The sequence below is a fragment of the Myotis daubentonii genome, chromosome 7 (assembly GCF_963259705.1).
Source record: "Myotis daubentonii chromosome 7, mMyoDau2.1, whole genome shotgun sequence".
In the NCBI taxonomy this organism is placed as follows: Eukaryota; Metazoa; Chordata; class Mammalia; order Chiroptera; family Vespertilionidae; genus Myotis; species Myotis daubentonii.
The window spans coordinates 15,660,756-15,676,095 of NC_081846.1; the positions used below are offsets into that span (position 1 = coordinate 15,660,756).

The 15,340-nt window shown below is 39.0% G+C and overlaps 1 protein-coding gene across 4 annotated transcripts in view; it reads left to right on the forward strand.

Annotated features, from left to right (window-relative positions):
* The window catches only part of UNC80 (unc-80 homolog, NALCN channel complex subunit), a 172,525-nt gene that overhangs the window by 15,025 nt on the left and 142,160 nt on the right, over positions 1-15,340 (forward strand). For all 4 annotated transcript variants that reach the window (XM_059703001.1, XM_059703002.1, XM_059703000.1 and 1 more), the window contains exon 8: positions 14,797-15,058. In XM_059703001.1, coding sequence (XP_059558984.1) covers positions 14,797-15,058 — 262 coding nt within the window. The remainder of the gene's footprint in view (positions 1-14,796; positions 15,059-15,340) is intronic.

Here is a 15,340-nt window from a genome sequence, read left to right on the forward strand (position 1 = left end):
TGCTACAGTATTCACAGGGGATTGAAAAATCTGTTCTTTGTAAACATTCCAGTTCTGCCCCTGTTAGCTTGTGTACATGGTGAATTTGCTTAGAAAATGCCTTCCTTAAGTACAAACATTAGTTTACTTCTTCCTACTCTCTGCTGAAATGATGGAAGCCTGGATTCATGAGGTGTGCCTTTGTACCCAACCGGAAGCGCCACCTACTGAGTGAGAGACCCCGAGACCATTTATATTTCTCCGTTTTCAAAGGAGGCTACTGTCTAGTGCAGTGATGGCGAACCTATGACACGCGTGTCAGAGGTGACACGCGAACTCATTTTTTTGGTTGATTTTTCTTTGTTAAATGGCATTTAAATATATAAAATAAATATCAAAAATATAAGTCTTTGTTTTACTATGGTTGCAAATATCAAAAAATTTCTATATGTGACACGGCACCAGAGTTAAGTTAGGGTTTTTCAAAATGCTGACATGCCGAGCTCAAGAGGTTCGCCATCACTGGTCTAGAGGATATTATTTTTTTAAAAAGTATTTTAAAAATAGTTTTATAGCCCAGCCGGGTGTAGCTCAGCGGTTGAGCGTCGACCCAAGAACCAAGATGTTGCCGGTTCGATTCCTGGTCAGGGCATATGCCCAGGTTGCGGGCTTGATCCCCAGTAGGGGGCATGCAGGAGGCAGGCAATCGATGATTCTTTCTCATCATTGATGTTTCTATCTCTCTTTCCCTCTCCCTTCCTCTCTGACATCAATAAAAATATATTTTAAAAAAATAGTTTTCTATACCACAAAATTCACCCATTTACATGTACAATTTAATGATTTTTTTGCAAATTTATAGAATTGTGTAAATTTCTCACTGATCTCATTTGAGAACATTGCTACCTCCCCAAAATATCCCTGTGCCCATGTTCAGTCACTCCCATTCCCACACCCTACTCTAGATGATTACTTAGTATACTTTATGTCTCTCTATAGTTGCATTTCTGGACATTTCAAATAAATGGAATCATATTTTTGCATCTGGCTTCCTTCATTTAGATAATTTTAGAGGTTCATTCACATCATAACATATACAAGTAGTACATTGCTTTTTATTTATTTTTTTATTTTATTTATTTATTTATTTTTATTTTTTTTTTAAATATAGTTTATTGATTTTTTACAGAGAGGAAGGGAGAGGGATAGGGAGTTAGAAACATCGATGAGAGAGAAACATCAATCAGCTGCCTCCTGCACACTCCCCACTGGGAATGTGCCCGCAACCAAGGTACATGCCCTTGACCGGAATCGAACCTGGGACCCTTGAGTCTGCAGGCGGATGCTCTCTCCACTGAGCCAAACTGGTTAGGGCTACATTGCTTTTTATTGCTGAATAGTATTATATTGCATAGACATATTTCATTTTGTTTATTCATCAGTTGATAGATATTTGGGTTGTGTTGACTTTTTACCTATTGTGATTAATGCTGCTATGAATAATCACATATAAGTGTTGGGTGGCCATGTTTTCAATTCTGTTGGGTAGATTCCTAGGAATTTCAGTTCTTCTGGGTTGTATGGTAAATTTATGTTTAACTTTTAAAGAAACTGCTAACCAGCTTTTCAAAATGGCTGCACCATCTTATGTTCCCATTAAAAATGAGTGAGTTCATCTTTTCTTTTTATCCTTGTGTTAGAGTGTGCAGCCACTCTACAGGGTCTGAAGTGGGAACTGATTGTGGTTTTAATTTATGTTTCCCTAATGACAAATAATAATCAGTATATTTTATGTGCTTCTTAGCTATTTGCATATCCTCTTTAGCAAAATGTCTACTATTCAGATCTTTTGCCTATGTTTTAACTGAGTTGTTTGTCTTCTTACTGGGTTGTAAGAGTTCTTATTTTTCTGGATAAAAATCCTTTATAAAAAAAAACAACACACAAACACAGATGAGTCACAAATATTTCCTCTCAGTATTAGCTTGTTATTTTATTTGGTAATTTTTTTTAATGATCAATCTCCTTATGGCACCAAACCAGGCTACATGGGTGCAGTACTGTATAAAGATTTCTTAGAATTGTTGAAAGCATAGAGCCATATGAATATAATTGCTTTTAAACCAAAAAACCAGTATGTAGTACTTTAAAAAAGTAATATATAGATAGTTATTTATCATCATATCTTCATTTTGAACTTTAAAAGCAAATGAGCTAGTTGAATGATCTTTTGCTGGTTGAGAATGTGAATTTTTTTACAGCAACTTTAGTTGTGTAAGCAGGGATTGTGTTTATTCACATGATTTACTGCACCAGGTCAATAGTGGTGATGAGCACTTCACATCATTATTAATGTGGAAGGAACCTGAAGGGTAACCAATCAGATCTGATGCACCAACAACATTTTAACCACTGAAACACCCTCAGCAATGTGTCGGCTTACCTTCCCCCTCTCCTCTCTTGCCGTTTCTTTTTCACATTTATGCTTTACTCTGCTGAGTTATTTAGAGTTCCTTAAATGCTCCATGTTCACTTTCAAATTCTAACTTTGGAACAATCTTTTCCTCATATACTATTGCTTTTTCTTCTTTCATCTAATGATGATCCTTCAGGATGCAGCTCAAGAATCAGCCTATTAAAAATATTGTAAGCTCTCCAGTTTGAGCTGTGTTCCTTTTTTATGCAATCTGTAAAGAATGTCTAAAATAAAAGTAATACTATTTGCCTAGTTTCTCCAATTAAAACAGAAGCCCCTTGAGGACAGCAGCAGTAATTCATTCCTCCTCAGAGGAGCAAACATTGTCTGGTACATACGAATAGACTAAGCAATTATTTTGCACAGGCACCTTCTATTGGTTACGTGTTTTGCATTTTACCAAAGTACATGGTTGCTGCCCATTGAAAGTCTAGATATGGTGATTCTGAAATATCTCAGGCAAGATGATCCTTTGTTAGGATAAACAAAGGAGGTTTATGATCCTTTTCCCTGCCAATATCTACACGCCACTCAAGGTGCAGCTTAAAGGGCACACACTCTCTAGGAAGCCTTTTACGACCCTTCCTCCATAGTCCTTTATCACTTTCTTAGAACTTCTAGTTATCATATATTTGATTCTGCATGTATTATATTTAGTTATTATGTGTCCATTGCCAAACTAGATTATAAACCCCTTGAGAAGAGATAGCTTATTTTATTTGTTCAGTGCTCTTTACTAGGAAGCCATTTCTTAATTTTAGCATTATTTCCCATCTGGAGAGGCTGAGAATTCTCAAAATCATTAAGTCCCAGCTCATTAGTCTTTAACGGGTCTTTGTTTAGTTCATGTATCTTCTTTCTCAACTTGATAAGTAGCAAGAAGAAATCAGAAAGCACTTTCAACCCTTTCTCTGGAAATCTCCTTAGTTAGATCACCGAGTTTGTTAAACACATTTCTTTAACTGGGCTTTTAAGACTCTGCGTTCTAGCTCACTGCACTGCTGGCCAGATGCTCTTCCCCATCTGGGTCTCTCCATAGGGCTGCTCATGACACAGCTGGCTTTCTCAAAAACACAGTATCCCAGAAAAAGAAGGAGCAACCAAGATAAATGCTTAGTGTCTTTTATAACCTAATACCCAAGGAGACATACCATCGCTTCCGCTATATTCCATGGCCTGCTCCAACCAACCCTGGTAAAGAGTGAGAGGGGACTATCTGCAGGTGTGACTACCAAGAGGCAGGGATCATTGGTATTTTGGAGGCTGGCTGCAACCAAAAGTAATGATGATGTCACTATCATTTTATATATGGTAATTATTATGACTATTTCTGTACATGTTCCTATTAGTTATAGAGTATCCTCATATTCCTCCTTTACTAATTCTGTTCTACACAAATTCCAAAATGTTTTATGCATAAGGAATTTCTCACCTCAAATACTGTGCTTCTGTCTGACTTTCAAAAATGATTAAAAACAATATCAGGGTGAAATCTTGAGGTCATCGAATATCCAGGAGCCTATATTTCTTACATTATTTTTCTCAACCATAGTTAGCAGTGGAAGTTTGCAAATACAAATAGCACATCACATTTTTTTTCTTTGACAAAATTAAGTGTTAATGGCTCCAATCTGATTTGGCTATAAAGGCAAAGGCTACTATAAGGTCCAAGGTTTTCACTTCCTGGAAGGACACTGTTTTTTTCTCACCTGTGATATTGTTGAACATCTACATATATATGCATTGTTTGACACACATATGCACTCAGTCACCTGCAGCACATGTATGTGTGAATTATATGTAAATTGGTGACACTTTAGAAGAATGAATTAGGCCTTTTCCCTGCCTAGCAGCAGTGATTGGTTGCCAGGGAAACGATGCCCAAGGTAGACCTTTCAGAAAATGCTAATGTTAATATATCTTAGTTGGAAGAGTTCATGTATTAATCCGAAATGAAAAGAACTTTAATAACAAAGCAATGCAAATATCCTAGGAATAAAAGCTGTCTGCTTGTATCAAACAAATCCAATTTATTATCTCTTTTACTCCAACCTTGACTGAACTGAACTCAGTAATCAGTGAACAGGTAGCCAGTTTGTTAAAATTAATATGAGATTCCATCTTTAATTAGCATATGCATAGACTTAATTTCTGCTTCATTAAATACTGCACAGGGTCAAGACTGATTTCCAGAGTTCTCTGACTCCATAGATTATTTCTGGAATGCTTTTCTGCTTTGGATGATCTCTACCAGCATCTCCAACCCAAGTTACTAATAACTTAGCTTCGTGAAGCCACAATTAGTTGGAAAATAGATTAAAGCAATACTTGCCTTTTCAACAGTCTTTTTTTTTTTTTTGGTCACAATGTGTTATTTATTCTATGCATATAAAAATATATGTTAATTATAGCCTATAATGATTTAAAAGATATAAAATATTTATTTGAAAATAAAAATCATCCATGAGGTCATTAGATAGATACAAACATTATTAATTTTTTCTATGTACTCCTCTTTATTATTTTTACATATACCATTTAGAACAAAAGTTTCAAAAAAATTTTATTTTTCATTTTTTTCTACAAAGTCACTTATACAATCATAGGATATTCGAGTTGGAAAGAACATTTCTACCATATCATACACTAAACTGCCCCCATACCATCTTTATCCAGTTTTTTTAATTAATTTTTTTATTTTTTAAATTCTTACCTGAGGATATTTTTTTCCATTGATATCTAGAGAAAGAGTGGAAGAGAGAAAGGAGAGAGAGAGAGAGAGAAACATCGATGTGAGAGAGATTCATCCATTGGTTGCCTCCCGTACGCCCCCATCTGGGCTGGAAAACCTGCAACCAAGGTATGTGCCCTTGACTGAGAATTGAACCTGCAAACCTTTGGTCCACAGGCCAGCTCTCTAATTACTGAGCTTCTTTATCTAGTTTTGTATTTTTTTCCCCTCAAAAGTTTATTAGATAGATGGTTAATGTTAACGAAAATGACTTTTTAGTAGTGAAACATTAACTACTTCTGATAATGCTATCTTAAATTTTATAAAAATATTTATTGATCATCTTTGCTTTTTATTGATTACTCACTCCAGTATATCTCATACTTTAAGCAAAATAAACTAGTGTTTGAATAACAACCAATATGAAGGTTATAAATATTTGCTACAGAATAACCTTTTATATTCATTGTTGTTTCAAATGGAGTCTCTTTAAATATTAAGCAATTGAAATGTAAATTTACTTACAAATTTTAATTATTGAAGTTACTGACATGTTTTTAATGTCGATTACAGCTTTGTATCGGTGAAGGCTTGCTATTGTGAAGTTCACCATCACTGAACCGACATACTCTGTTAGGAAGCAGTGAATGACAATGGGACTCAACTGCACAGTTAGAATTACTTACACTCAAATAAATTTTGCGTGGAGAGAAAGTCAGAAATATAACAGCTGGCACCCTCGGGCACAAAACTGCCAACATATCCTTCCAGTTAGTGTTTCCATATAGGGATTGTTTTGGACGTTGGTTTCAAAGTACAAAGCCCAAGCTTTACATGGCTTTTTTTAAGAGCAATTTTCCTCTAATCTTATTAAGATTATTTATTTTCATTACTTGGAGATGTTGTTTACAATAAAGATTTCTGGGTTCTATCCTCAGCAATTCTGGTAATTCGGAGTCTGCATTTTGAACAGCTTTTGTCCTCCCTGTCCCCCTTGTAATTCTCATGGAAGTAGTCCATTGGCATCTCATTATATGGAACACTGCCCTAGGGATTTAATAAAATGTATGCAACTCCCTAATCTAAGTTACTAACTAGAAATATTTGGGGACACAGAGGTGTAGGGCAGAAAGTAAAAGGGTAAAGACATCCAATACAACGGGGGATAAATAATTCTGTTGAACAGCTTCTTAGTCCAGAAAACAACAGCTTTCACAGGCTCTTACAGTAAGTCAGATGATTGCCACAAATCCTGGAAGAACCTAAAATTACCCAGTTGGTAGCCAGCCAACCTCATACTTTGTCTTTCTTTATAAAGTCAAGAGTATATTTCTGAAAAAAAAAATCCCATTATTCTAGGTATAAAGGATAGGCTGAGAGGAGTGGGTTAGTCCATGTATTTTTAAACATGGGATCAGGTGGGAGGGAAGAGTGGTAAAGGCCTCTTTAAAAAAAACACAACTGGTAGAAATGAGAAACAAGGTTATTTTCCATCAAACTGGGCTTCAGGATATAATCAGTCAGGACACAGGTCACACTTGAGTAATTTGTGAAGTGATCAAAATAGGTTGTGTCATGGGCAAGGGCATCCCTGAAAGGAGCCACTCACACACATTTGTGTCTTTCCACAATGCCAGGTTTATTAGGGGAAACCTCCCCAGTAAGCCAATAGAGTCACCAGCAGGCTATACACAGAGGAAGAGGAGCCTCCCTGATAGAAGTGAGCAGAATGAACCTCCAGCACAAAGTCCCAGTCAGAGGGGTATTCACAGATGGAAAGGTGGGCATTGGCCTCAAGTGTGGCAGCTGTGGTGGCAGGTCTTGTCCAGTGGAGTGGAAGTCCAGCAGAGCTCTGAGCATGCCCCATGGTATGGCCAAGCTTAAGCGTTGGATGGTTAAAGCTTTGAGTTTTTATAGCTCTTCACAAGGGGTGAAGGTCCCATTCTGTCGATGTCCAGATAGAGTCCTTATCCATGTGTCCAGACTTGTGCTTTCGGGTGTGCAGATCCCTCCTAGGAGCATTACTGTTACACCCCATTGCCTTAGTCTTGACATAGCACTTGACCTAATTGCCATGGCTGACAGTGACTCCATATTGGACTGTCAAAGGTGTCCAGAAAGTCTGTCCTGCTCTTGGCTCTGTTCAGGTGGTTTACAAAGGTTTGGGCAGGATGTAGGGAAACCACAAGAGCTAGTGCAGTTCTCTAGGGATCATGGATGGGGCCAGCAGGAGGCCTAGGAGTTCAAGGCCTGAAGAGACAGAGGAAGGGAGCAGTGAAACATTAACTACTTCTGATAATGCTATCTTAAATTATATAAAAATATTTATTGATCAAGTGGTGAAGAACTCTATGGTGAAGAACTCTATGGAGGGAATGATTAACAAGAGCTGCAACCATCAGTAGCCACAGTTCTTGTCGGCCCTAGATCACAGTGCCGTCCCTAGGCAAATCTCTGGGAGAGTGGAGCCTTCTGAAAGAAATCCTGGCCCTTCTGCCTTCCCGTCTCCTGGGAGCCTCCTCTTGCCAGATTCAACCAGGAGCCAGAGACTCCTGCGTAGAGTCCATATGAACCAATCTTCCAGGACAGCAAGGTAGTGAAGGTAGAGTGAATGGGGTCAGGGAGTGGGGGTTGGAGGCAAATGAAAAATATCCTGCCCAGGATAGAAACCTTAATTTTGATTCTAACCTTTATACTTCTTATGAAAACTCAGCAACTCACAAAATTCTGAGACTCAGCCTTTTTATTAAAATGATTTCATAATAAAAAGTTAGATAATAAATACTGTAGAAAAGCAGGCATAGCACATCATCCAGGGGCTAAGGAGACAAATTTGTGTAAAACTATATGTATATTAAATTCAATATGATAATTTGTATCTTATTAGTATATTTATTTGGTGATTATTTTTATGATTGCCATTTTTATTTATATCTTCCATATTATTTTGGGCTGTTTATTTACTCTGCTTTTCATGAGTTTTTTTTCTTTTATTCTCTGCCTATTAATTGATTAATGAGCTTTCTCCACTCTCCATTTGTCTTTTATTGGAAGAAAACTTTCTATTTTTATTAAATGGTTACCATGGAAAGTGTAGCATATTTACTTGTCTGTTGAAAAGCAGAACTAAATAGAACCCCAATGCTTCAGCACCAATCACTCTCTGCCTTATTATATGTTGTATACAGCCGTGAAACCATCTCCACAGTCAAATAGATCTTTCCTTCACCCTCCAAAAGTTTGCTAGTGCCTCTCTGTAATTTTCCCCTTCCTTATTGTTAGGTCCTTGCCGAAAGGAGCCAGGCCAAGAGACGTTGTGAGAGTTTAAGAAATGTTATTACATTCTCTCACAGTGGACTGAGACCAGTGTGTCAGTGTCAGCCCTGCAGGGGTGGTTAGGTTCTCTTATATAGGGTAGAAGTATGCAATATAGGTTCAGGGGGAGTGCATGAGTCAGTCAAGGGAAGAGAGTGCAGAGGGTGGTCAAGCAAAGGGGAATTCATCTTATCTTGCTTCTGCAGGTGCCAGCCATCTGCTCCAAGCTATGGGAAGAGGCTTATAACAATACTAGAGGCCCGGTGCACGAATTCGTGCACCAGTGGGGTCCCTTGGCCTGGCCTGGAAATTGGGCCGAAACCAGCTCTTTGACATCTCCAGAGGGGTCCCAAATTGTGAGAGGTGCAGGCAGGCCGATGGACCCTACCTGTGCATGATAGGGGTTGGGGAGGTATGTGGGAGGTTGGCCAGCCTGGGAGGGGCCACACAAGGGCTCCAGGGTGTGTCCGGCCCATCTCACTTAGTCCCAATCGGCCAGACCCCAGCAGCAAGCTAACATGCCAGTCAGAGTGTCTGCCCCCTGGTGGTTAGTGCACGTCATAGCGACTGGTCAACCAGTTGACTGTCTGCCCCCTGGTGGTTAGCGCACATCATAGCGAGCGGTTGAGTGGCCTTAGTATATCATTAGCTTATTATGCTTTGATTGGTTGAACGGATGACCAGATGACCAGACACTTAGCATATTTGGCTTTTATTATATAGGATATAAACTGAGTGGCCAGATTATTATGACCACCTGACTTTCTAGGCAAATTAGCTATAATTTCACGCTGAAGTTGCTAGAGGGCCAGATAATTATAAATGTCTGAATAGCACAACATACCTAAGTATCGTTGCTGATCAAGTTCATCCTATCATGTTGATGGTGTATCCCAATGGAGATGACTTCTTCCAACAAGACAGTGCGCCATGCCTCAGTGCTCGTATTGTGCAGGAGTGGTTTCAAGAAGATGAGGGAGACTTTACCTTGCTTAGGTGGCGCCCACAATTACCAGATTTCAATCCAATTGAGCATTTGTGGGACGAAGTTAAAAGAGCCATCAGGCAGCTGGTTCCACAACCATCAAATCTCACAGAACTGGACAGTGCTTTTCATCAGGCATGGTGTCAAATTCCTTGCATCACCTTTCAACATCTCATGGAGTCAATGCAAGAAGAATAGCCACAGTATTGAAGGCAAAAGCTGGCCCAAGGAAGTACTGATGGGGTGGTCATAATAATCTGGCCGGTCATAGTAATCTGGCCACTCAGTGCATTTTAGAAAACATGTCCAAGCAGGAGAGATTAAGGGTAGTTCATCCTAACACTTACTTACTCTTTCCCCATCGACAGGCAACCACTGATATGCTTTCTGTCACATAAATTAATTTGAATTTTTAAAAAATTTTATATAAATTAAAACATACTCTTTGGGGGGGGCAGCTTTTTAAAGTCAGCATAATTATTGTATATATCAATAGTTCTCTGTCTTTTATTGCTTAGTAGTAGTCCAGTGAATTAGATGTATCAGTTTGTTTATCCATTTGATGCAGGCATTCCTGAGTCAGGGACAGGAGGGTCCAAGATCCACTGTGGGTTCTTGACCTTACACAAGAAAGAGTTCAAATGTGAGCCAGCATATTTAAAGTGAAAGTGAGTTTATTAGTGAAGCAGTGAGACAAAGAACAGGCTACTCCATAGAAAGAGCAGCCTCCCTTAAGCAGAATTTACTTCCTTTTTTGAGGTTCATTTAATTGGGAATTCAGTAAGGGGGAGGAATATTCAGGATTTTCCTGGGAAAGGAGTAGAGATTTCCCAGAGGAGCCGTGTAGGCCTTTTTGTGTCTGGATAGAGGCTTCCCATGTCCATCATGGTGGCATGGGCTGTGTTGTTTACCACACTGATGTATTATAGTGAAGCAAGGGGGTTACCTTCAGGTGAAATGAGTAGCCATGTGGGGATCCAGCTGCTCTCTGCCTGTTATAAGCCCTATTTCTGGTGGGTATGTGGTCTTACTTCTTGACAGTTCCTGTAGCTTTTATGGTTTGTGTTTATTCTGCCGCATATTCACCTGTTGATGGACATTTGTGTTGTTTTAAATTTGAGGCCGTTAGATTGTTATAAAGTTCTTTCCTACTCAATGTTTATAAAAAATTTTGCCAAGCCCTAGCCAGTTTGGCTCAGTGGATAGAGCCTGTGGACTGAAGGGTCCTGAGTTTGATTCCAGTCAAGGGCACATGCCTGGGTTGCCGGCTCCATCCCCGGGGGGGGGGGGGGGGGGGGGCGGGGGGAGGAGAGCAGTGTGTGTAGGAGACAGCCGATCAATGATTCTCTCTCATCACTGATGTTTCTATCTCTCCTCCCTTCCTCTCTGAAATCAATAAAAAACATATTTAAAAAAAAATAGCCAAAATGTTTCTCTAGTACTGTTAGGGTTTCATATTTTTACATTTAAATCTTAATCTACCTCGATTTTATTTGGGGAATAAAATATGCTAATTAAGATGGGCCTAATTAAATTTTTCTGAGAAGTGTATTATGATAATATTATATATTTTATTATATATACTAGAGGCTTGGTGCACGACATTCGTGCACTGGGGAATGGAGGAAGGGTGGTCCTCAGCCCAGCCTGCACCCTCTCATAGTCTGGGACCCTTCACTCCTTACCACCCGCCTGCAGCAGAGGTGGGAGAGGCTCCTGCCACTGCCACTGCACTCACCAGCTGTGAGCCCAGCTTCTGGCTGAGCGGTGCTCCCCCTGTGGGAGTGCACTGACCACCAGGGGGCATCTCCTGAGTTAAGCATCTGCCCCCTGGTGGTCAATGTGCATCATAGCGACCAGTCGCTGTTCAGTTGATTTGCATATTTAGGTTTTATTATATAGGAATATAGTATCCTTTGCACTAATTTGATGTGTGATCTTTTTATATATTAAATGTTTATACATATTTGAATTTTTTATAGTTCCATATTGTATACCATTGAACTCTTATCTATTCCTAAATTAGTACTACATTGGTTAAATATATCGTTGTAAACAGATTATTATCTGGCAATTTATACTTTTTACACTCTTGTTTAAATCTTTCTTAATTACTTTCAAATTTTTATTCATCCATCCAGTTAAATTTTAGAACAGTATTATTGATGTATAAGAGATAAATCCCTTTGAAATTTTGGTTGGAATTTATGATGTTATTTATAATAAGAAATATATATTTAGCCTTTATGCCAAGAGCTTCTAAAACCCTTAGAATTTCCTAAGTGACGAGTGATGTTAAGGGAACATTTGGAATGCAACTAAGGCTTGGGGTTGGTTTCCAGGAGAACCAATCATGTGATTAGAGGGTGGGAACTTTCTGTCTTGTAGAAGAGTTTGAGTAGAGGAGTGGAAGGAGAGAAAAAGCAAGGAGAGTAGGAGGATACCTCATCTCGATTGATGAGAAGTGATTAGAGGCATGATCTATGGGATTTCTGATGAATTGAAAGTTGCCATGAAGCTGATGTCCAGAGTATTCTAGCTCCCTGGCAAAAGGATGAACTCCAGCATAACATACCAGTATATGTTGATTCTGATATAGGAATTTTTAGGGGTGAAATAGGCAGGTTTAGGAAATTTTAAAAATTAAGGGTCCAAGGAAAAAACATAGGGCTACAGAGCAGAGGTTATATTTCCATAAGACAAGGGAGCTGGGAGAAGGTACATTTCCATAACAAAAGGGAATCAGGTGCAGTTACATTTCCATAAGGCAAGGAAGAGGCAACAGCTATATTTCCATAAAAAGATCTATATTTACAAAATAAAGGAGGCAGAAAGCCCAGAGGGAGTGGGAGAACAATGGGGGAGGAGGGCCTCACACATCCTCCCAAGTGATGCTTGACCTTTGAGCTCAGGAGTTGCTATAGTGACCAAATCAAAGGGAGTACTGACCAATCAGAGGGGATATCAGGACACAAGAACTGCAGCCTTTATAAAGAGGGAAAAAAGGAACTTGGTGGGACTCTTTCCCCCTCCCCGAGTGGCAGTCTGTGCTGTGAGATTCTTTCCTCTTCCCCTTCCCCACGTGGGAGCCTGTACTTGTTCTTCAATAAGTTTCCACCTTTGCTATACCATCTTCCATCTGTGGATTCATTCTTGGACTCCGATGGACAAAGAATCCGGGGAACCATCCTGCCCAGGGGAACACTGTGTTCCAGTGCAAAAATCCCGTATCAAATGTAGAAAGTTTCTCTTCTTCATGTGACTGCCAACTCGTTACATAAATAGTATTGTAGCACATGATGTGATTGAATTTTAACACATTTAGTTTGCCACTTATCAACTAAAATATTCAAGCATATTGATTAGATGACAAGATATCACTGACATTCAAAACCACTGTGTACAGAGGCAGTTGTTCCTCAGCAGGCCATACAATGGTACTGAGAGTAGAAATAGTGAAGTGCAACATGTGCTTTGATCAGGAAGCAGAGAGGCTATGAAAATGATTCACAGGGGACCTGTCCTGATCTGGGTGTGTATAGTTAAAACTTTTTACTGCAACCCAAAGTAAAAAATACATTTTATTCATGTTAGGCAAAATGCTTCTGGGTATTAAAGTGACAGAGCCATCTTAGGAAGCAAACCAGTTCACCCAGGGAGAGATGAAGGGAATATTCCTTTTCTTTTTTTTTCTGTTAACTATTTGCTTTTTTCTTTTACTCTTTATTGTTGAAAGTATTACATAGGTTGCCCTCCTCCCTTTTTTAAAATATATTTTTCTTGATTTTAAAGAGGGAGAGAGAAGTAGAAACATCAGTAATGAGAGAGAATCATTGATTGGATGCCTCCTGCACTCCCTCTACAGGGGATCAAGCCCACAACCCAGGCATGTGCCCTGACCAGGAATCGAACCGAGACCTCCTGGTTCATAGGTCGACACTCAACCACTGAACCTCACCAGCTGGGCTGAAGGGAATAGTCTGGCATGGATAAGTGGGCCCATGACTTGTTTATTGCTTTGGATTATACAGCTTTAACAATCATGGGACACTTGGTTGATGGAATTCTGGAGTTGTCGGCCTCTCTTTTCCATTTCTCAGCTAAAAATGAAATTTGTCCCAAGGACTTAGGATTCATGACAAAGATGTGAAGTGAAACAAAAGTTTCACCAACCAGACAAATCCTTACTTAATTTGTTGTGTCTGATGGTTTTTATTTAGTTAACTTTTTAATAGCAGTCAAAACCTTTTGAATTAGTCTCTTGGACCAATAATAAATTATAACCTTCAATTTAAAAAGTATGGGTTTGGGAAGTTTAGGAAAATTTCTCTGAATCTAAGTGGCTGTGTTTTTCCTTAAGCTCTTCATGTGTGGGTAGCACCATTTGCTAGTTGATAGCACTTTTGTATTATCTAATTTAGGAAGAAATTATACTTGGCAGTTAAGTTTAGATTTAAGATTGCATATTTGATCCCAGGAGTTCTAAATTTATAATTTGTTATTTATTGTCTGTAATTTTTCTCAGGACCATGTGTTCCTCAAGGCAAGGAAGTTAAATTTACGTTCTTACCTTCATATCCCCTAAGATGATGTATTATGCTGAGTAATTGCTAAAAACTGTTTTGTAGCACAATTAAAGTAATGACTAAGTAATGAATATGTCATGTGTTTAAATTGAATAATAGAACTCCAGAACCTTGAAATCTCAAGATTTTAAAAATTAGTTTGGCTATCTTACATAAATTGAGTTTTCAAAATGATTTCATTTTCCTCATAGTATAACTTTTGTGTGTTTTTTGTACTTTGCAGTTTCCATGTGTTTTTATATCATATTATCACAATTGAAATTTAAATAGCCCAATTAAGCACACATTCCTGTTTCTATTGAGCTAAAAGTCAAACCCGATAGCTCAGTTTAATAAGAGAGACATCATGATCTGAGCCTCATCTGTGTCTATAGATTCTCCTCATTGTCTACCACCCAAATTACTACCTATATCAATTCCCTGTGATTTTCCCTAATTCATGATATTTTAAAAACTCCATACCTTTGTAGGCATTGTTCCCTCTGACTGAAGTGCCATCCACCCTCCTGCCCAATCCTCAATTTTGCTTGAATAATTTCTATCTCTCTCCATGTCTCTACTTCCTGGCAGTGTCTAGCAAAAGTAGAATGAGACCAGTCTGGAGGATATTAGAGTAAATTAAGTGAATGAATAAATGAACAAATGAGAAAAGAAGAGCTAAAAGCCATGTGCCACCCTTTGGAATGTATGCCTACCAATGTAATCATCTTTCTGCCATGAACAGGGTCTCTCTTGTGATACCTCCATGCCAAAGGTCCCGCTATGCCACCTACTTTGATGTTGCCGTTCTTCGCTGCCTACTCCAGCCCCACTGGTCTGAGGAAGGCACTCAGTGGTCTCTGATGTATTATCTACAAAGGCTGAGACACATGTTGGAAGAGAAGCCAGAAAAGCTCCCGGAGCCAGATATTCCCCTCCTCCCCAGACCCAGGAGCAGCTCCATGGTGGCAGCAGCCCCCTCACTGGTGAACACCCACAAAACCCAAGTAAGAGAGACTTGGTTCATTCTCATTTGAATCAATAACTGTGGTTATAACAGATTCTCTTTTTCTTCTGTGTATCCAGTGCCTACTTATTCCAGTGCTGAATATTTGGCAGGTGGTTACTATGATGCTACTAACCTTTCTCTTCCATCTTTTACTGTTGGACCCCTTCTCTGGTCTTTAGCATTTAATTTCCCATTCAAAGAAGTGCTATCTGAATTTCCTTTTCCCACACTAATCTAGAGTAAGCCTCCGTTGATCCAAAATAATGGAAAATTGGGTCTT